Source organism: Mesoplodon densirostris, chromosome 16 (genome assembly GCF_025265405.1).
Source record: "Mesoplodon densirostris isolate mMesDen1 chromosome 16, mMesDen1 primary haplotype, whole genome shotgun sequence".
Lineage (NCBI taxonomy): Eukaryota > Metazoa > Chordata > Mammalia > Artiodactyla > Ziphiidae > Mesoplodon > Mesoplodon densirostris.
Genome location: NC_082676.1, coordinates 49,362,979 through 49,386,035, shown reverse-complemented (window position 1 = coordinate 49,386,035; position 23,057 = coordinate 49,362,979). Strand labels below are relative to the sequence as shown.

General features: G+C 47.0%; 1 protein-coding gene across 1 annotated transcript in view; it reads right to left on the bottom strand.

Moving 5' to 3' along the window:
- COG7 (component of oligomeric golgi complex 7) overlaps nucleotides 1-23,057 on the bottom strand; it is an 84,723-nt gene that overhangs the window by 22,989 nt on the left and 38,677 nt on the right. Inside the window, exons 8-14 of the mRNA XM_060078499.1 lie at nucleotides 22,267-22,394; nucleotides 21,179-21,333; nucleotides 15,997-16,113; nucleotides 13,815-13,880; nucleotides 7,831-8,017; nucleotides 6,057-6,197; nucleotides 92-175 (exon numbers count right to left, since the gene is read on the bottom strand). Coding sequence (XP_059934482.1) covers nucleotides 92-175; nucleotides 6,057-6,197; nucleotides 7,831-8,017; nucleotides 13,815-13,880; nucleotides 15,997-16,113; nucleotides 21,179-21,333; nucleotides 22,267-22,394 — 878 coding nt within the window. The remainder of the gene's footprint in view (nucleotides 1-91; nucleotides 176-6,056; nucleotides 6,198-7,830; nucleotides 8,018-13,814; nucleotides 13,881-15,996; nucleotides 16,114-21,178; nucleotides 21,334-22,266; nucleotides 22,395-23,057) is intronic.

Below are 23,057 nucleotides of genomic sequence, written 5' to 3'. Positions count from 1 at the left end.
GCAGCAAGGACCACTTTACCCAGAAGGGCCAGACAAGACAAGGTCTCAGATGCTGTGATCAGCGCAGAGAAAAGTACACAGAGGCTCTTACATTGCTGATGTACTCGAGAGGAGTGAGACTGAAGGTGGGCAGGTCATCGGTCAGGGTTTCTCCAATGCCGGCGGTGTTCCAGCTCTAGGGGAGGAAGGAGAGGAAACAGTCAATGTCACAGCACCCAGGCAGCACGCGCAAGCACCACGTGCTGGAAACTGCATGAAGAACGCAGCATCACCACAGGCACTATCTTTGCTCAGAGCTGGCCTTTGGAATCATCACCACGCGGCAGACCAGGGATTTCTCTTCTTTACGGCATCACCTTGAAGCCTGCCATAGAGGAAGTAATCCTCTCTCTCTCTCTGCATCCTTTCAGATCCATAAAGCAGGAAATCCCACCTTCTCCACTCAACTATTCAATGGGAACTGATCCCGTCTGTGTTTACCCGCTCAAAACGTGAAAGGAAGAGTTGGATATTCTTATTCTGAGTTTCTCTACAGGGTGAGGGTAACCGGTTAACAGCTGCTGGCACAGGTAGCCTCACTAACTCCCAGTTCATCAGCCAGCACTCTGAAGAGACCAGGACCCCCTAAAATCCTCCACAGAGACCATACGTGAATTGGAAGCCCTGTCTGGTTGCAGGAATATCCAAACCACATTCACCAACACTGCTTTACTAAGTTAAAGGTGCTGCTTTTATTCCACCTGCTTTCTGTATCTATGTCTCAACTGATTCAGAACTCAAAGGGAAAGGGATGAGAAGGAGCCTCCAAACCCCACCAACAGCTCCTTTGTCCTCTTCAGGACCCCCTGTCTGGAGACCTGCAGCACCAACACATCTTCTTTCATCATTCAATGGGACTATGACGTCACTGTGGGAGCCTTCCCGGCCTCCCCTACAGAGTTAGGCCAATTACCAGCACACATGTGGTTAATTGTCAGCATGGCACAGCTTTCCACAGAAATCTAGTTGCTTAATTCTTACCTGAGTCACCCTAAGGCCAGCCTGGAAAACAATGCCCTTTCTGGCTGGACTCCTGGAGTGACTCCCAAGGTCACGTGGTAGCTGCTCTCTGCAGCCACCTGATGCCCGATCTGGTTGCTTGATCCTTTAAGGAGCTTTCCGGGAATGTCATGACCGTGTCCACCCCTGGGATCCCGGCCCAGGCCAAGCCTCAGCCGTCCTCCCCACACTCTCTAGCACCAACTCGACTCTAATTTTCCTGCTCTAGACAAAGCCTTTTCTTCCCCACTCCTGCCCCTATAGTTTTCTAAACTCCTTGTTGTTTTTTGTATAAATGTATTTAGTTATTTGTTTTTATTTTTGGCTGTGTTAGGTCTTTGTTGCTGTGCGCGGGCTTTCTCTAGTTGTGTTGAGCGGGGGCTACTCTTCGTTGCTGTGCGCAGGCTTCTCATTGCAGTGGCTTCTCTTGTTGCAGAGCACAGGCTCTAGGCGCATGGACTTCAGTAGTTGTGGCACGCAGGCTCAGTAGTTGTGGCTCGTGGGCTCTAGAGCACAGCCTCAGTAGTTGTGGTACACAGGCTCAGTTGCTCCGTGGCATGTGGGATCTTCCCGGACCAGGGATTGAACCCGAATCCCCTGCATTAGCAGGTGGATTCTTAACCACTGTGCCACCAGGGAAGCCCTCCATGCTGTTTTTTGAGAATCCTCTTTTGGTAACTCCCACCCCACGGGGAAGGAACACGCCAATCATGCACGTGCACCGAGCGCCCATGCTGTATAGCACCCTGTGCCAGGCTTTGTAGGGAGGAGACAAAGAATTGGCAATCTTGGTTCTTGCTCTCCTTGGGGAACCAAGACCCCTGACACACTCCCACCCTATACCCCCTACACGTACACACACACACACACACACACACACACACACACACACACACACACACACAGGCTTCCACTTCAAGAGTTCTCAGTGGCAGAAGTTCTCAGTCAGGTTTTATACAATAAGAGTTCAGAGGAGCAAGAACCTAGGGTGGCTAGAGAAGGGGCCGGCCACAGGATGCATGAGGTGCAGAGAGGGAAGGCTAGAAAGAGAATGCACAGCTGTGAACACCAGGCTAAGAAAAGGGAAAATGACGGGGCTTCCCTGGTGGCACAGTGGTTAAGAATCCGCCTGCCAGTACAGGGGACACAGGTTCGAGCCCTGGTCCGGGAAGATCCCACATGCCGCTGAGCAACTAAGCGCTCGTGCCACAACTCCTGAAGCCCGGGCGCCAAGAGCCTGTGCTCTGCATCAAGAGAAGCCACCGCAATGAGAAGCCCGCACACCGCAACGAAGAGTAGCCCCCACTCACCGCAACTAGAGAAAGCCTGCGTGCAGCAACAAAGACCCAACACAGCCAAAAATAAATAAATAAAAAAATAAATTTTAAAGAAAAGAAAAGGGAAAATGAAAGAGAGAGAGAGGGAGGGAAGGAGGGAGGGAGGGAGGCAGAGAAAGAGAGATGGAAAGGTAACCTGTAGAGTTCAAAAGAGACGTAAAAGACACCTCACACATCCACCAATCCCAATGTGCAGAACTAATCTGGATTCTGATTCAAACAGTTAAATCATGACATTTATAAGACAACTGGAAATTTGAACACTGATGGTATTAAGGAATTATTTTTAATTGTATTCTTTAAGGGTGATTATGGTATTGTGATTATTTTTAGAGTTCTTATTTTAGATAAGGGGTATATATATGAAACAGAACGGCCAGGAGTTGATCACTGATGAAACAGGGTGATGAGGACACAGAGTTTATTACACTCTTCCCTCTACTCGTGCATATGTATGAAAATTTCCATAGTAAAAAGTTGTTTAAAATAGACAATCGCACTGACTGGGGGGAGCCAAGAAAGGGATCTGAATGCGGAGAGACAAAATCAGAGCGATGCTTTAGGAAGATTGATGCAGCAACTCTGAGAAGGGCTGTGGGCGGAGAGGAAGATGAAAGGCTCGAGAAACAATTCAGAGATGACGAGAACCCAAACCAGGGCAGTGGCCATGGAAACAGACAGAGACAGATTTGAAAAGAAGGAACAATACAACCTGGTGGTGAAGTCCTGGCACAGAGGGGCACAGGGAGGGAGCAGAGGTGGTGAGGGTCGGTGAGGCCGAGAAGGGGAGGCCAGGAGCAAGGGCTGAGTTGTGGGGAAAGAGCACATCACCAGAGTGCATCTAAAGGACCAGCACCGTGGGCTGCAGGCCCTGGGAAGGCTTCACAGAGGACGTGGGAGGAGCGAAGTCGGAAGGTGATGGGGGGAGGGCAGAGGGAAAGAAGGGCCAGAGTGGAAAAGTACTTTCAAATAAGGGCGAGACAGAGTGGACTGATGAGGGAGGGCCTGAAAAAGCAGGCAGAGAGGGTGGACCTGAAGAGGGTCAATAGGGAAATGATGCAGATTATTTTTGAATTTAAAATTTCCTTCAAAGGGCCTTTTCTCACCATCTGTCACCAGGTAACGCAGGTAAACTTCAACCATCTATTTTGAAAGGGAATATAGTGTTGGTTTATATTCTTGTAATGTACAAGAGCAATACAATTTACCAGCAAACATTAAAAACAAACATTTAATGATCAGGGTTTAATTTTCAAATCCTTAAGGCCAAAGTGTTCGCCTTTGTGTTGTGTGCTTTCACGCTGGCACTCTGGGAGAATTCCTCCTAATTGCCAAAGCTGCCTGCATCCATTCCCAGCGCCCGAGCCGTCGTGGTGAGGCCTGAATGAGAAGGCGAGACCAGGCGACCAAGGACCGGGGCAGAACAATGGGCGTGGAACGCAGACGTAGAGGGGAAAGGCCGGGTGGGAAGCACGAGCTGGGCTCAGTGGAGAAGACTAAACAACTGGCAGAATGAAGGTTTCAGAACAGAAGGTCAAGACTTCAACCTCTGACAAAATAAAAATAATAAAAACAACCAAACCGGGGAGGTGGGGGAAGATGAGAGATGTGAGGAATGCTAATCCCAGCGGCTTTCAGGGCAGGCGAATCAATGTCAATATCTATCTAAAACAGAAACATGATTAACAAAAACCAACGACCCCCCATTGTAGTTTTCATAATCTTTCTTTCTTAATCTTGAAGAGATCTTCTGGGAACTGATATCTTTCATGGTGAAGAAACTATTATCTCAAGTTCAACCATTCCTTTGGTTTCGTTTATCTTCTTTTTCTAGTTAAATTCAAATAACATTTATATTGTATATATATATATATTTTTTTGAAAAACAGCATGTGTAGCACAATTCCATTTCTTCCTATAGATCATTTCCCTACCAATGCCCGTCCAGCCTTCAACATGTGAGTGGGCAGGAAGAGATGTCTGGCTTGATGAGTTCTGGACGTTGGGACTTTGAAGGGTTTACTGCTTTTTTTCTTTGTACTTTCCTATATTGCTTGAATTTCTGAAAATGAATATATGTAATTTCTATTTTTAAAAACTGTCATTACTCTTGAGAATCACAGAAAAAAAAGAAAACCACCACGTATTAAGCATCTACTCTGTGACAGGGGCTGTGCTAAATTCTATCATATACACAATCTCACTTAATCCTCACACGCCCATATGGTGAGAATTACTGTATCCCCATTTTAAAGATAAGGAGATGAGGCTCACAGAGGAGGTAACAGCCTCAGCCATGTGACCCAACAAGACCAGGCATGGGCGGTGCCCGGTACAGCTCCACCGACAGCACTTCCACTAGGATGCGACAGCAGGGGCCCCACACCACACCAACCCCCCCCCCCCCAGCCCTGCCCCAGCCAGGCCAGACGTGCAAAATCTAGTTGGAGTAGATCTCACGGCATTTCGCACAGACGTAACCAGGTCATACGGTGAATAAAGCGAGTGGCCCTTGGCTCCAGGCCTAGTATGCTTTCCAGAGGGCGGCAAAAAGCAAAGGACTTCCTTAAAGGATCTCTTGGTTAGTTATGATCCAGTTATGACTGGATCTTTCCCAAAAGACCATCTTTACTGTTTTGTTTTGTTTTGGCCGCGTTGGGTCTTCGTTGCTGCGTGCGGCCTTTCTCTAGTTGCGGCGAGCGAGGGCTACTCTTTGTTGCGGTGCGCGGGTTTCTCATTGTGGTGGCTTCTCTTGTTGTGGAGCATGGGCTCTAGGCACGTGGGCTTCAGTAGTTGCAGCATGCGGGCTCAGCAGTTGTGGGACGTGGGCCCTAGAGTGTGTGGGCTTCAGTAGTTGCGGCACGTGGGCTTAGCTGCTCCGTGGCATGTAGGATCTTCCCAGACCAGGGATCGAACCCATGTCCCCTACATTGGCAGAAGGATTCTTAACCACTGCACCACGAGGGAAGTCCCAAGACTATCTTTAAAATAAGCCAAATCCAGATAGACTTGAGGAGTCAGTGAGAAAAATTAATCAGGGGACTGTCTCAGAAATCTGAAAGGAAAGTCATGAGATCTGGACCCAGGGAAAGTCAGAGCCAGTAGAGAAAACAGGACTGATAGGCAATTCCTTGAAAAGGAATAAGGACAACCAGAAAAGAGAAGAGTGTGCAAGGCAAGGAAAGTGAGATGTTCTAAGAATCGCCAAATAGAAAGAGTATCAAGGATAGAAAAGAGCAGAACCCTTCAAACTCTCCTCAAAAACACCAGATCAACTCTAGTAAGGCACTCTCCTGAATAAAGTTCCAGAACCAAGTCTCCACAAATGTTTGGCACGAAAACAATTCAACCTCATCAGACAATTAGCTCCTCTGACCGGCCCCAACTTTTCCAGAGGCACATAATCTCCCTTACTTCTCCCTAAGAGGGCACAGCTAAGCTGCTGTGAAAGTTAATCAAGCAATAGTAATAATCCCAAGAAACAGCCTAAAAACACAGCATCACAGTAACTACAATTAAGATAGGACAGTCTCGCTAAGCAGTGAGTTGCAAGGGAACAGTGACTCTATAGCTGGACTTCTAGGAGAATCAGAGGGGGCACCACCCAAAGCTCGGGGAAGGGGACATTAGGCCTAGGCTGGGGGGTGAAGGGGCACGTTTTCCAGTTGGTGGGAAACTTACATCCATCTTGGAAATGAGGAGCAGCTGTTGTTTGATGCGCAGGAAGACGGAATCGAAAGCAAGCTGGTGGGCCTGCTGGTTAAGCCGAGTCAGAGCCGCTCGAGACGCCGACAGCAGGTTGTGGTTACCTGACCCTTTTTCCTAAGACAAGAAAATGCAGAAGGCAGGTTGTTATGCCCTGAATCCAACCGATTGGATTAGCATTAGCTAAGCATTTTGAAAGGCCACTGAAAGGAAAATAGTAAGAGGGTTCTCTACTACAGTGGTTTCCAAACCTGGCTGTGCCCCAGGACCCCCTGGAGAGCACAGTGAGTTACAGATACCCAGGGTCTACCACAGAACTACTGAATCTGGATCCATTGGGGTTCTGGAGCCCAGGAAACTATTGATATATTTTTCATTCACTTTCCCAGGTGACCCCGATGCATTTAAGCTAATATAAGCTCATGGATTGGTAGTTTAGGAAAAATTAACCTGTGACTGTCCCTCAGGGATAGAGGAAGAAGGAAAAAATGATCAGAAGTGTCATGTAGAAACAAGAGTGACAGACAGAGCCCTGATTCCCAGTGAGGTCAGGTCGATTATACTCGGCTGTACACCAGAGTATGCACCACCTGTGTGAGTCCCGAGGTATTCCAAACAGCCTGAGAAAATACAGAGGTGGAAAATGTAACCTTAGTTTTGCTATTATAAATGAACTGATTACAACAAACAGACATAAATCAGATCAGCAATAAAGATAAACAGAGTTGCTTTAACGTAATCACAGAAGCACGGATGAATGAACTTGCAGAATGGCTTCAAGAAGTGTTTGTCAAGCTCAAATGCAGCCAGTTGGTGGGTCAAGGTACAGAGGGATGGGGGAGACCCTGTGAGGGCAACGCTGAGGCCTCAGACACATCCTGAGGCACACTGTGCAGTCACCTCCAGAGCTCGTGGCCCAACAGGATAATTTCAGATTGAATTTGGTGCTATGGGAACAGCCATACTTCCTTGGCTTATCACCAGGAGAGTGCGGTTCAACTCAGACTGGGGGTGGGGGGTGGGGGGTGGCTCTGGAAAGGAGGCCGTGGCCCTCTAAGAACCCTGAGGCCATTCCCAGGGAGCGTGCGGCTTATTCCATTTGTTGGGAGGTCCCCTGTCCCTGGACCCCAAGAGGCCCAAAGCTCAAAGTCAAGGGCCATTTTATGGTAGACAAACGAAGAGTTTAAACCAAAGGAACAGCCAGGAGGGAACACTGATTCCCACGTCGTCGTGTTGCCACACGGAAGAACCTCACTGGAGGGGCGCTCCCGGCTCCTCCCTACCTTGCTCCTCCCCTGGCTCCTGGGTTGGGGTCCACCTTCCCAGCTTCTGCCCACGCCCAGGCAGTACAGGATTCCGGTCCCCTCTCTGCCACTCAGTACGGGGGGGCTGTGCCCGTGTGGGGGCCCGGGGCCGTCCAGCTCCGCCCACCCTGCTGATGGGCCTAACTCCGGAGAGGAGAACAGCGAGCTCCCACGGCTGCAGATCGAGAGCCACACTCTCCAGCCTACCTTTCGTCGGTAATAAAGCTCCCTTTATCCAACTCCTCCCACAGCTGTGTTTCAATTGGTTCGACCCCGGTTTAGTTGATTAGCTTCTTAAAACCCCAACATAAACGAGACAGAGACCGTGGGAGGGCATGCCACAGCCCAGGGCCCACAAACAGGGGCAGAAAGCCTGGGTTAGGGAAAGGGTGAGTGACAAGAGAAAAGTTTTCATTTGCAAGAATGCCATCAGTCAGGTCTCATACCTTGAGGGTATAGAGTATTTCCATTAAACTGCCATATTCGGCAGGGCTGTCTTTCTGAAGGTAATTATATTCTTGCCATGGGTTCCTGGCAGAGCTCTTCTTGTCTGTCAAGATGCTATCCTGAAAACCGGTCAGGCTCCGAGGGCTGTAGGACTCAGAGAGATACTTCCCAGCTGTGGACAAAATCCTGTAATGAAAGTGATGATGATTACGCCCTGAGCTATTTGTATGGAATTTTCTTCTTGGAGCATTCAGACTGCTCCTTACTAAATCCCAGGATATCCTCATGAGGCAGATTGATTTAGGGTCCATTTTATAAGGAAATGGAGACGCCCTTGATCCTTTAGGAGGGAGCTGGACCTCAGGTGCACAATAAACACCAGGTGTTTTTATCTCCTATTTAACACTCACGCTAACAGAATATGCCATCTTCCTAATGTAATGCACAGCCTACAGGGCAGCCGTCAATTCACTACAATCTGGGAATACTGTGCACTTTCTATATATGAGCTATATTAGCTTTACTCTTTGGAATAGTCAAAGCCAGGGGAGCCATCGGCACTGCAGTCAGAGGCACGAGACACGACAGTGTCCCTGGAGAAGAGTGACAGCAGCTCGCTGCACACCTCTACCCACAGGACTCACACTCTCGCACACGCTGGGCTCGTGTGGTGTTTGTGTTCACCGGCACTGTAAAGTTTACTTCTGAGGTTTAGAGAGATCTATTGAGAGAACCTGGTGCTCTCCTGAGAAAGAACAACGCCTGGAGGAGGCTCTATGGGATGATCAAGCTCTGGCGCTGCTTGGGGAGCAGGATCTCTGTCTCCAACGAGGATGACCTCCCTTGACGGATGCTGAAAATCCTCACTCTGTTTCCTCCTTAGCCCAACCTCACCATTCAGCCTATACGTTTAAATGTGTACAGAATTATACAAACCTATGTAGCCAGAAGACTAGACACTGTAGTACATCCCAACTGTGCCTAATTCCCCAATGCCTCCTTTACCATAATTTCTTATAAAAAAGATCACTTTGGACATGGCAGCCTGTAGGCATTCACTTCTTCAAAACAAATCCCATGACCCATGAGCTTGTCAAGAAATGCCTGTACTTGCAAACAAATCCTGGGGACAGGACTTTCCTCAGGAACCACTGCTGACACAAGTAGCCACCTGCCTCTGCCACTAAGGTCAAGTTACAGTTTTCCCTGTGGGTTACGCCTACCGGTAATTTTGGTTGCATCTCTTCTCTGTGAAACTGTGGCCTGTCCCTGCCGCTGCCTGACTTCCAAGTCTTCACTATTTCTTGTCTGGATCATAGTTGCCTTCCCTTCCACACTCCATTTAATCTGTCCTCCTAAGGGTTACTGGAATGATCTTTCCAAAAGGCAAATCTGATTTTGTCTTTTTCCCAGAGATCCTTCAGTGCTCCCCAAGATAAAATTAAAAATGCCTAGGCATGGCCCCCAGCGCCCTCCATCGCTGGAGCCCCCGTATCCTTACAAACGTTCCCGCTACCGTGCCAACCGCCCCCAGCCCACACACCATGCTTCACGCCCTTGCGTGTCTTGCTCGCACGCTCCCATGATCTGAAATGCTCTCCCCTCCTTGGTGCACCTGGAAAAATCCTACTCCTTCTTCAAGGACCTGTCCCAGGGGCATCTTCTCTGCCCAATCTTTCCCCCCAGGCACTCAGTCTTCTAACTTCACCAGCCTTCACCTCTCTTTTTTTTGTGTGTGTGTGTGGTACGCGGGCCCCTCACTGCCGTGCCCTCTCCCGCTGCAGTGCACAGGCTCCCGACGTGCAGGCTCAGCAGCCATGGCTCATGGGCCCAGCCGCTCCACGGCATGTGGGATCCTCCTGGACCGGGGCACGAACCCGCGTCCCCCGCATCGGCAGGCGGACCCTCGACCACTGCGCCACCAGGGAAGCCCTCACCTCTCTTACACACTAGATGGTGAGGCTAAACCACAGACTGGTCTTCATCTCTGAATTCCCAGCACTTAGCACAGTGCCGGGCATATAGCAGGTGCTCCGTAATTATTTTTTGACAGGTGACCCTGGGTTTGGTGAGCAGGAAGTTGACAGCTGAGCTTTCGTCTCTCCCCTCCGGGAAGTCAGCTCTCCTTCTTGGGGTTACTGCAATACGTGTCTCAGTCTCAGGCTGCCAGGCAAGTGGCATCAGTCTGCCATCCAAGCTGAAGAAAAACAGTTATGTTGGGAATGTTTTGAGTATTAAAGATTATAGTTTAAGGGACTTCCCTGGTGGTGCAGTGGTTAGGAGTCCTCCTGCCAGTGCAGGGGACACGGGTTTGAGCTCTGGTCCGGGAAGATCCCACATGCCACAGAGCAACTAGGCCTGTGAACCACAACTACTGAGCCTGTGCTCTAGAGCCTGCAAGCCGCAACTGTTGAGCCCACATGCCACAACTACTGAAGCCCGTGCCCCTAGAGCCCGTGCTCCGCAACAAGAGAAGCCACCACAATAAGAAGCCTGCACACGGCAATGAAGAGTAGCCCCCACTCGCCACAACTAGAGAAAGCCCGCGCGCAGCAACGAAGACCCAGTGCAGCCAAAAATTAATTAATTAATTTTAAAAAAAATTATACTTTAAAATGTCACAATACTGTGCTCTACAATAAAAACCAAATCTAATATTTTTAAATGTTGGAGTAAATATAGCTCCAACCCTAAGGAACTAATGGCATTTTTCCCTAGCCTCCTCTTCATCCAGTCACCATTAGATGACCTCATCATTAGAATCTGATTTCCCGTTATATGTATTTCCTATTATTGAGAACTAAACCATACCAAAATGAACACTTGATTTCCTCATTCATTAAGAAACATTTTCTCAGGACTTCCCTGGTGGCGCAATAGTTAAGAATCCGTCTGCTAACGCAGGGGACACGGTTCGATCCCTGGTCCAGGAAGATCCCACGTGCCACAGAGCAACTAAGCCCGTGCACCACAACTACTGAGCCTGCGCTCTAGAGCCTGCAAGCTGCAACTACTGAGCCCACATGCTGCAACTACTGAAGCTCGTGCGCCTAGAGCCCGTGCTCCACAACAAGAGAAGCCACTGCAATGAGAAGCCCACGCACCACAACAAACAGTAGCCCCCCCTCGCCGCAACTAGAGAAAGCCCGTGCGCAGCAACGAAGACCCAACGCAGCCAAAAATAAAGAAAGAAAGAAAAAAAAAGAAACGTTTTCTCATCATTGCAGTGGGCTCTAAGCCAGGTCTTGGCGATATCAGGTGATTAAACATAGAGCTTGCCCTCAGAAGCTCAGAGATTAACAGGAGAGTCCATTATGTGCCAGTGTTATGCTACCTGCTGAGCCAGGAGAAGGCAGTGAGTATGAGCAGAAGAGGGAGGGACTAACATCCCAATTCCATCTCCTTCCTCAACTCATCTCCTTTTCTGGAAAGCCTGCTGCCCACTCCTCAGCCACAGGAACCTGGACATTTATTTTGGATTCCCCAAACCTCACTGTCCCACTGAACTGTCCCACTAAAACCTTGTCCTAGTGAAAATACTACTGTTCCAAAAATAAGTGGTGGGCACCATAAAAGTATAGAGGAACCACAGCAATCTCCCTGTATGTCACCCAAGCACAAGAGAAATCCCTCGGGTGACACCCAACTCAACCTTGCTTTACTCGCCCCACTGATCACAAAACGATCCCTGTCTGCAAACAGGTGATCTTAAAGGCCCAGTAGCCAATGTCACTCTTGTCGCTGAAGCAATCTGCAATGTTTCGAGCTACTGCCTCTGCCACCCGAGGAGAGGGGTCCTAAGTTGCAGTCTGTCTGCCGGTGAAACTGACAGGGAGATAAGATAAGCTTTATAGCTGGCAGTCACACACATAGGCTCCCTGATGGGAACACAGATGATGACTGTTACTCTTTTCCCTTTCCAGGCTCAGTGCTTCCAGAATGACGTCACCTCTTAAAAAGGCTCCCTTGGATACACCCAATCTGTTCTCATTTCACACCAAAGCTCGGGCCAGGCTCTCAGCCTCTCGGGGCTGCAAAATGCAGTTAGAGGGGCTCACCCTTTATCTGTCATGCCCCCATTCACCTTCTTAACCAGATCCTTCCTTACCCTTTAGAAGGTAATACTCATCTTCATTAAAAGATTAAGGCAAGTCTATATGTTCTGATATGGAAAGACGTCTGATATATATGCAGAGAAACCCAAGTCTGAGGACAGACACTCATCTGTGAGGAAGGACAGTGTGGAGGTGATGCTCACACACTCGGGATGACTCAGCTGATGTCCAGGTTCAGATCACTGCCTCTCAGGTGCATCACCTCAGACACAGCTCTTTCCACAGATAATTTCTTTTACTTAAAAAGTTACTACCGGTGCCAAATTCTATGCCTCAATGTCTCTTCATGTGTAAAAATGGAGGTAAGAATAGTACCTATCTCTTTGGACGCCCTGGGAGGATTAAGGAGTTAATTCATGTAAAGCCTTTCATGGCAGAGCTCAACAAATGCAATGGGGGCAGGGGGGCTGTTAACGTTTCTTCTCAAGAATTTTTGGGGTGAGTAGATTTTCAGTTTTTAATACTTTGTACACTCGTGAACTTTTAATTTTTGATCTGGGCCCAGGCTGTAATTACCACCGTAATTAAGAAACTAATAAGCTACATAGCTTTCTTTTAGATATATACATGTCAAATTTTCACCTTTTCTTAGGGGCCCTTCGTGAACCCAGACCTACTCACCCTTCCGCCATAGGCTCCCCTCACCGTGTGTGTGTGTGTGTGTGTGTGTGTGTGTACACACACACGTGCATATAAACACGAGCATAAGTGTGTGTGGGAGTGGGGAGGGAGAAAGGGGGTGTTTACATCATTATTTATATTATTTATACACACTCCGCTGTACGCCTGTGGTGCTCTGGTTTTATTCATTCCAAGAAGTCACATGAGCTCTGTGCTGGGCTGTTTGGGAGTTATGAACTGCAACAGCTGCCCATTCCAACTCACCCGGGCACCCCTGGCCCCCGCAAGGCTTTCCCCATAATGAGGACCATGGTGAAAAATCTTGGGACTTGAAGGCAACCCGTGGGTTCAGAAATGAAACAAAGAGTGGTGAGGAGAAGAGAAATGACCGACTCAGAGCCCTGACCCTGCAGCCGGTCTGACGACCTTCCCCAGCAGCTCAGCCCTACCGCCCACCCAGTTTCGAGGCCTCAGCTTGCTTTTCACTTTGTAGCACTGCCAGAAATTCCCTCCTGCAGAGATGACTCTAGGACAACAAAGAATTATCCCAGAAAGAGGTGAAGGGACTGCCTGCCGCTAGGCCCTAACACCGCTGTAGGAAACAGACTTCTTCCCCTGAATTCCTGCAGAACAGAGAAAGCAGCTGCACCAGGGCAATCAGAGATTCTGCTGAAGAAGTGAGGACATTTGGGAAGCCTGAAGCCCTTGGAAGGAAAAGCAGGTCCGAATGGGGTCACTTCGGGGCAGTGTAAAAGCCCTGGCAGGTATCAGAATGGAGAGGGGGCAGGAGGGCCTTTCCTAGGCCTGACCCCAGAAATCCTCCTTTGACACACACACCGGCTTCCGCAGCACAGGATCCTACTGCAGAACCCAGAAGGCAGGCTGGCCGGTTTCATCCCGATTCTGTGGGCTGGCCCAGGGGACCTCGCCACCGCCTATAACTTTCCATTCCCAATAACTGACTTGCAAACATGCAGTGGGAGCCCTGCCCACTCATAATCTGGAGACAACATGTGCTGCTTCCTCTTTTAGGCTGAAACTTCCATATCGAACTAAAAGTATGTGCCAAGGAGGTCAGAGCCTTGCTCCTTTTAGGTGCTCGATAAATGTTGAATGGTGAGAACACTGACACCTCGTATCCGAGGTACAGAGAGTCCTCAAGCTCTGTGGCTTCAGATGGTGCTGGGCACTCTATCAAGGTCTTCCCCAGCTGAGAGCCCAGGGGCCGGCCCACAGCCCTCTCCTACCTGTTGGCTAGCTGCTGCTCCAAGTCCCCGCACTGCCGCAGGAGCTCTCCACAGGTGGCTATTATCCTAAACGAAACAAAAAGCACTTCAAGTATCTGGAATGCCGACATGTACAGGACAAACATTGTCCCATTCATAAAAATTCTAACTATTCACCACTTCTGGTGGTGTGCTGGGTTGTGGGAAAGCAGTTAACCACTTGAGGGCCCACCTGAAATGTTCCATTCATTAGTAATGCATGTAAAAGGGAAATGCTGGTCCCTTCTAATATCGTCGTGTCATGGGTCTCTCTGCTATGAATCGCAATTCTATCCAACATGATCTCAAATAATTTTACATTTCCAAATATACTGAGGTTGCTTTTGGGCTTTGTCCTTAAGAAAATGGGTTGGAGGGAATTCCCTGGAGGTCCCGTGGTTAAGGCTCCACGCTTCCACTGCAGGGAGCACGGGTTCGATCCCTGGTCAGGGAACTAGGATCCCATAAGCTGCACAGCGTGGCCAAAAAAGCAAAACAAACAAAACAAAACAAACAAGCAAATAAAATGGGTTGGAAATTCTTTGTATCTAAAATTTAAAAACCAAAATTCATTAATATTTGTGAGCTGCCTGCTATTTGCCAGGCATAGAAGAGAAAACTGTTTTGATCTTAGAATTGTTTCTCTCTGATCACATGAAAGGCAGATGAAGATTAATCCATTTGTTTCTCAGAGATAAGCCTGAATGATCATTTCTGTATTTAATAATCCTTTAATTTTCAAGTAATTTTATGCTAGGCCTCAAACTCCAGCTACTGAGTCCTTCAACACCAAACTATAATGTCAGGACAAATCCAAGGATTAAAAACATCTTAGGTCTAGTTAACTTTTAACTTTCTCTAAAAGTGTCTATCATCACCAGGATATCTAGGCATTCCATCATAAGAAAGGTTTATGAGAAAGTGAAATATTCCACTCACACCAGTTACAAGAGAACAACTTTGCGCATAATATTTTCTGGTGTACCAAGCTGCCACAGCTGATAAGGGATATTAGCATCTAGAACATTAAATTTCATCAAAAAAAAAAAGTTCAGATCAGAGCCCATGAGGAGACACTCCAAATGGTCCTGGGAGGCCCTGGGTTTACCCTGATTAAAGACAGCTTTTGGAGGGTCTGGATCTGCACTGAGACCCACATGTGCCATGGGCACTCTGCACATACCACTTAGGCCAGGGGTCAGGCAAGAAATGTAAGTGGGGGGAGAGCAGCTTGCCTTTTCAGAACTATGTCTGCAAAGAATGGTTGTAAGGAAAAGAAATTTCTAGATCGCTTTTTATCTCAGGCTGATAGTACAGTTGTTAGACCTCATAGGAGTGGGAGAACCACAGCACAACAAAGAACATACACCTAGTCAACCGAGACTTCAGGTCATAGCCTTGGGACGATGCAGGCCCAGTGCTTCCAGAGCTTCCGTCTTTTTTTTTTTTTTTGGGGGGGGGCCGCATTGTGCAGCGTTCAGAATCTTAGTTCCCCGCCCAGGGATCGAACCCGTGCCCCCTGCAGTGGAAGCGCGGAATCCTAACCACTGGACTGCTAGGGCATTCCCTCAGGCTGGACACATCAAGGGCCAAACTCCTCAGGCCACTGCCAATCACACTCCCACCAGACCTCAGGGCTTAGGGCAACAGAGTGTCTACCTAGTGGCCCACAGGTCACACAGGCTACGCCAGAATCTGTCTGTCAACAACGACTTGGGAGGGTCACCTCAAGCCCTTTCACGGAACTCTTACACGGCTCTTTGCAGGCCAAATAGCATTGACTTACCATTTAGTTCTGTGGCACAGATCCAGAAACAGGATCCAATTAGCTGTGCATTTTCTAAAATAAAAGCTCTAACTTATTTTACGTTTGTAGAAACTATAGGCTAAGGGGAAAAAAAAAATCTCAAACCAAACATAAAAAAACTTAAGTCACCAAAGGAGATGAGTTCATAAAGAACTTTAAAAAATATTTTAAGAGCAAGAGGGGTCTTTTTGGTGTTTGTTTGGTTTGGCTTGGTTTTTTTGTTTATTGGCTTGTTTTCAGAGTCTAGAGTATTTGCTTTAAAAGGGGGGGGGGCAGTGAAAGAGAGAAAAAAGAACGCCTTACACACACATTTATCATTTTTATATACTCTATTATGCATGTTTACCCCCACTTTACCTAATGGAATTCTGAAAAGCCGCCCAATCTTCTTGAAAAAGGGAGTTGAGAGGAATATCATCCAGCCTATACTTCTTTCGTATTGAATGGAGAGTACTGGTGAAATGAGACACATACCTATGGGGAAAGACAAAAATGACAGCGGTATCATCATAAACTCTCAGACCCAGAGTCACCTGGAATTATACAGCTTTGGACAAACTGCTAATGACCTTGAGAGCACCTTCAGAGGCTATCCTACCAAGGGTTGCCACTACTTATAAAGCTCTGACCACAAAAAGGTCTCCTCTATGTGGCAAGACTGTCTTTCTCACCTGGCAGAGCAGCTTTAAGAGATGCTCAAGATGAGGGGGGAAGGGGATGGCCACTAAGACCAAGACTCTGTGACCAACCAGGTGAGAGACGATGCTGGTTAATTACTCCCTCATCCTAACAGGGGCATTTCTTTGGAAGCTGATTCAAAGAACTGTTTCAAAACGTCATGGTCCCACTATAATACCCAACTGTCAGCTAGGATACCATAAGGCAGTTCACTGATATCCAGTGTACTTCTGTAGCATTCAAATCCTTGAATTTAGATTAAACAGCCAAGCTCCATGGCAGGCAAGAGCCCGACTTTAATGGTACAGGAGCATGAAACTGGATTCAAAACTGAAAACCCTCCCTCACAGACTGCTGTCTGCTCCCACCTATACCACATACTTTCCTTCATAGCACTTAACACAAGTATAATTAAATAGCTTATTTAATGTATGTGTTTAATGTTTATTGCTGTCATCAGACTAGAAGCTCTGGGAGAATAGGGACTATCCATTTGTAGGTCATAATTGTATCCCCAGGAATTAACACAGACCTGGGCATAAAGGGGACATCCAGAAATAGGTCCTGAGTCAATGACAGACCTGCACTGCAAGTACCTAGGTGTCTTTGGGCCTCAGTTTCCTCATCTTTAAAATGGACTTAATGATGACTTCTGTACTGCCCCACAGAGTTGTCATGATGATAAAATAAAATGAAATGAATGAAATAGTAGACACAAAAGCTCCCTGAAAAGTATAACATGAAAGCTGATGTGCAGTGGTATCGTTTTTATGTACAGTACTCCCTGGGTAGCCATGAGGGACTGATTTCAGGATTGCCCCCCTCCTCCCCCAAAGATACCAAAATCCATGGATGCTCAAGTTTTTTACATAAAATGGCATAATATTTGCATAGAACCTAGGTACATTTTCCCATATACTTTAAATCATCTCTAGATTACTTATAATACCTAACACAACATAGATGTTATGTAAATAATTGTAAATACAACATAAATGCTACATAAAGAGTTGCCAGCATGCAGCAAATTAACGTTTTGCTTTTTGGTACTTTCTGGAAATTTTTTTTCTGAATATTTTTGATCCACAGTTGGTTGAACCCACAGATAAGGAGCGCTGGATACAGAGGGCCAGCTGTACAGTTCTTGGAACGTGAACACATAAGTCCTTGGGAGGGTGTGGTAAGGAGGACAGGGGTGGATGGTCATGTGCTCTGGAAGCCAACAGGCTCCCTAAAACCCACGACACCTGCATACATCACAAGAAGTCTCGCCTCTCTCCCTTCCCAAGCCATGAGCTCTAGTGAGGACAGTGGACTGTGATGACTCAGGGCACGGCTCTGAAGAGTAAGTCTGTGTGGTGGAGAGAAAGGCCATTCAGAGAAGCAAGCGGAAGGAACTTCTGCAGACCACTCCACTGAGGGACAAACGCCCCTGCTGCTCTGCTCCCTTCACACAGGGCCGAAAAGCTACGAAACCAAAATGCCACGGACAGCACCTTCCCTTTGCACCCAGAGAGGTGACAGCTTTCCTTGGGGGAGGGGGAGGGCCCTCAGGACACACTGACAGGGAGCTGTTGAAGAACGTTTTAATTGTGCTTTAGCTGAAGGACGTTAAACAAGAAGAACACCCCGTCCAACAAGGCGTGAGCTCCACAGAACCTCCCGACAGAGTCCCCGGAACAGTGAGCAGCCGCCGAGCATTGAGGCAGGGCCAGGGGGAGGCAGGGGGGTGACTGTTTAGCCATAGTGGGGCTCCCACATGAGGTGTGTATCACATCACATTTTTATGGCATTTGTACCAAAACCTTCTGATTCTCTCACAATACACGTTTCCAAGTGTCTCTACCATGTAAGAGCTGCTGCATTAGGTGCTTTAATTATATGTTTTCACTCAATATTCACAACCACCATGGAAAGGAGATATTATCACCATCAGTTTACCCCAATAAAAGATACCAAGACTCAGAAGGGCACACTAACCCACCCAAGGTCCCAGCTAGTAAGTGCCCGAGACAGGATCTGAGCCCAGGTGGCTACAACTCCAGGGCCCAGGCTCCCGTCCCAGCTGTAACACCCCTCACCCTGCAACACCCCATCAGCAGCTATATTCTACAGCTTCAGCAGGGTCCAAGTTAGGCCAATCTCCTCCTGCCCTGCCTGCATCCTCCATCCTCCCTACCCTGCCTTCCTGAACACCATCCCCACACCCTCCCCACTCCTGAACAAGGTCCCACTTGAACCCTGGGCAAGTTAGCATCATCCTCATTTCCCTAATTTTATAAACATCAGCTGTCTTGGTAGCTTCAAAACCTTCCCTTCTAGAGCAGGTGACCTGTTTTCATCATATGTCCTTTTGTACAGTTTGAATTTTTAATATGGATTTGTATTACTTTTTTTTTTTTTTTTTGCGGTACGCGGGCCTCTCACTGCTGTGGCCTCTCCCGTTCCAGAGCACAGGCTCCGGAAGCGCAAGCTCAGCGGCCATGGCTCACAGGCCCAGCCACTCTGCGGCATGTGGGATCTTCCCGGACCGGGGCATGAACCCGTGTCCCCTGCATCGGCAGGCGAACTCTCAACCACTGCACCACCAGGGAAGCCCCTGTATTACTTTTTAAAATGAAGTAGCCAACAGAAGAACTAAAAGTGAAAATGTCACCAACAAGAGCTGGGAGGAGCGGGGGTAAGAGACAGCGCCAGCCCCGAGGAGGCTCAGTTCCTTACCTTTCAGAGTTGCGTCAAGACATAATAGTTAAAGGTGATAAACAAAAAAATCTTCTTTCAAGTCTGGAGAGAAGAATGAGAAGACTCAAAGCAAAATGTTTAAAACTTGTGACTACTGAGGACTGCCTAAGGATGCGCAGGAAAGAAGGAAGACTTTCACCTTTTTACACCTTTTCATATTTAAATATATATGTATTTCTAGAAGCATTACTTTTTTAATTTTATAATAAAATTTTTAGATCTCAAAAAAATTATTTTATCCACAAGATCCCAACTGGTGGCAGAGAGAGAAAGAGATAAATTTTATTTGATTAAACTTGTTGCTGATGTTTCTCTTCCTGGGGGACATGTCTGGGCTCACCTGGCTCCCCGCCCCTGTCTTACGCAAGGGACATGATCTCGCAGCCCTCAGTGCCTTCCTGTAAGCCACCCTGGAAGGTGCAGACCGTCCATGGCAGTGTCTAACAGTACTGGGTCCAAGGACCCTCAGAGCTCACAGGGGCATGCTCAGCATTTCTGGAATGACAAGAGCTCCCTAAACTTACGGCAGCAAAAGAGCATTCAGTTCAGTACGAGGAATTTCTTGAGACTCGCGGCAACTTCATTCTAGAACAAGATTTCTTGGAGAGCCTAAGAATGTATTTGTCTATAAGCTAGAGACTAAAGCATCTAACCTCCTGAGGGCCCTTACATCTCAATTACACAGGTCAGAGAATCCAGCCTTATATTGATTTCTTTTTCCTTTTTCTAAGTAAACTTAATTTTGGTTTCCCCTTCTTTCTTTCTTTTAACAGCTCTATTGCGATTTAATTCACATACCACACACTTCAAAGGTTTTTAGGGTAGTCACGAAAACCAGTTGTGCAACCATCACCACAATCAACTTTAGAACAATTTTCATCATCCCGAAAAGAAACCCCATAACTTTTAGCAGTCATCCCTCATCTCCTCCAAATATTCCCCTCTCCCCAGCCCTAGGCAGCCACTCATCTGTTTTCTGTCTCTACAGATTTGCCTGTTCTGGACATTTCATATAGATGGAATCATATAACGTGTGGTCTTTTGTAACTGGCTTCTTTCACGTAGCATGATTTTATATTTTTTTTGTTTTACATTTTTAATTAAAATTTAAATATAAATTAATTTACATTTTTAATTTTTTAAAAAATCAGAAAATAACAAATAAAGCTAAATCCCCTATGACCACCACCTCAGTCCCTCCCCATCTCCCCAAAGACAACCAGTGTTTTGAGTTTGTTGCCTAACCTTCCACATCAGGGCTCAGCAAACTTTTTCTGTTAAGATCCAGGTATTTTAGGCTTTGAGAGTCACAAGGTCTCTGTCCTAACTACTCAACTCTAACTTTATAGTGAGGATTTACAGGCCATAGGTAAGTGAATGGGCATGGTGGCATTCCAATATAGCTTTTACAAAAACTTGTACAAAAACAGACTTGGCTCATGAGCTAGAGTTTGCTGACCTCTATGCTATAGGAATATATAATGCATTTTTAAGTGACAAAAAAAGATCTAGAACAGGAATTGGCACTCCTGGTTTTCTGTAAATAAAGTTTTAATGGACACAGCCACATCCACTCATGTATGTGTTGTCTCTGGCTGCTTTTCTACTACTAGGGCAGTGCACTACAAAAGTCTCTGTTGACTGTAAGGCCCTCAAAGCCTAAAATACGTACCATCCGGCCCCTGGCAGAAAAAATTTGCCGAACCCTGCTACAGAAAAATATACTCTATTTTTTGTATATTCTTTTCACACACTGTATGAGACTCTATATAGTATTCTGCAACCTTTTATTCACTCAGCAGTATGTTTTGAGATCTATCCATGTTGCTATGTGTAGATCTAATTAACACCTTAACTGCCACATAGGGAACTCCCCTCATGTGAATATACCATATCTTATTTGGTCATTTCCAAATGGATGGACATTCAGGTTGCTTCAAATGCTCCACCATTACAAACATGCCACAGTGTTCTTAACATCCTTAAGAACACCCCCTTGGGCTCAGGTGCAAGTGCCTCTCCCGGGTTCATGGCAGGAATACAGGACACACACATTTTTAACTGGGAGAGACATCATTCTCCAATGAGGCTGGCCCTGACCCCACTACCCCAGCCTTACTTGGCAAAGAGGGATTTCAGGGCTGTCAGCAGGCCACAGGTCCCCAGGCCGTTGGTAAATGTGATGCATCTGTCAATGGCTGCGGAAGCAAGGCCAAAGAGCTTGTTCACAGAGTGGCTCAGCTCCTGCACACAGTCAATGACTTCCCCACGCTCCTGGTCAGCAAACAGAGATAAAAAAAGCTGCCTCAGACTGAAGAACAAACGAATAGACAACATTAAGATGGGGAGAGCTCCAAACCTCCTCATTCATGGTAAAATCACTTAATAGGTGCAACAGAAATGCAGTCCCAAACGGTGACAGCTCTTTAAGAGCCTGACCTAGGGAAGAACAGTCTAAGTGGTCAGTGAGATCACAGAAATAAACTCCTGGCTAAAAAGCATGATCAAATCCTTATATTCATCTTTATATTTTTCCTCTCTTTCCTCTTTTTCTGTGATTTAAGATGGCATCTCTCCCTCTGGCTCTCAAGCTAGGATTTGAATTCTCCATACCACACGCTCCAAAAGAATGTAGTGAAAGGAGAATGCTTCCTTCAGGGGCAAGAACATAATTGAGCGTAACAGACTTTCTAGGTACGTCCTTAGAAAACAGAAAAGCGGCGGGAGGCGGCAGGTTTTAACTACTGTAAGATCTATTCTTAAATGTCAACTCACATCATGCTAGGCGACCTTAACATTTACAATGGAAATTCCCCTCTGGTGCCCACCTGGTGAACCTGGCCCTAGAGTACTGTCCATGAATACTCAGCTCCTGTGTCCATTTGCATATGCTGCCTTAAACAAAAGACTGTGTGATAATGACTGAATCAGGGGGATAATCAACTAACTCTCAAGAAGATTTAAGCCTCTAAGTTTTGCTAGAGGATTTTAAATAAAAAACTGGTAGCATATCTGTGGTCTCATTTTACATTTGGATTACAAGAGCCCAGGAAGCACTGAGAACCCAGTGTCTGCGCACCAGTTTCCACTCTTTGCATTCCTAATGCCACCTCACACCTTCTCCGACGCATCCCACCCACCCCCAACCCTAGGAGCCTGGCAAACAGAATGATTCCCGAATGGCCACTGCCGGTATTATGCCATTACCAGAGGCACTGCGCTGATCTGGAGGAGGAGGCTCTTCTCTTCCATGTCACCGTACTTCAGCTGGTAGGGTCTGTATGGACCATACACAGCATCCACCAGCTCCACGATTTTCACCAGGGTTTGCTCATCTTCAGGGAATCAGAAATTAAATGCAATAATGAACAAAGAATTGGAAATCAATTGCTGAAAAACAACAGGTGAAAGGACCTCCACTGGAACTTTTCCTATTTCATCTTAGGGGTGACTACTTTCTGTTCATCTGCTTTTACCATTCATGGAAGCTGAAGCAATCATGTCAGTAAATCTTTTGATAAATTTGAGCTTTGTGTATTATATGCCTAAGGCACTATTAAAGATACCGATCCCCTTAATCCTACAACCCGTCATAGTCAAGAACCTCTTCAGGGCTTCCCTGGTGGCGCAGTGGTTGAGAGACCGCCTGCTGATGCAGGGGACACGGGTTCATGCCCCGGTCCGGGAGGATCCCACATGCCACGGAGCAGCTGGGCCCGTGAGCCATGGCCGCTGAGGCTGCGCGTCCGGAGCCTGTGCTCCGCAACGGGAGAGGCCACTTACCGCAAAAAAAAAAAAAAGAACGTCTTCAAATGATAATCCTCCTCAGGGTCAAGTTCAAGAACTGCTACAGAGAAAAGGCTCTGCAGAAAGAACATTTTCCATCTGGAGCCCATACACTAGGCATTCCAAAAATTCCTATATTCAACTACATAAAAATTTTAATGCACATATTCTATGGCACAGCAATTCAACTTCTAAGAATTATCTCTTCAGTT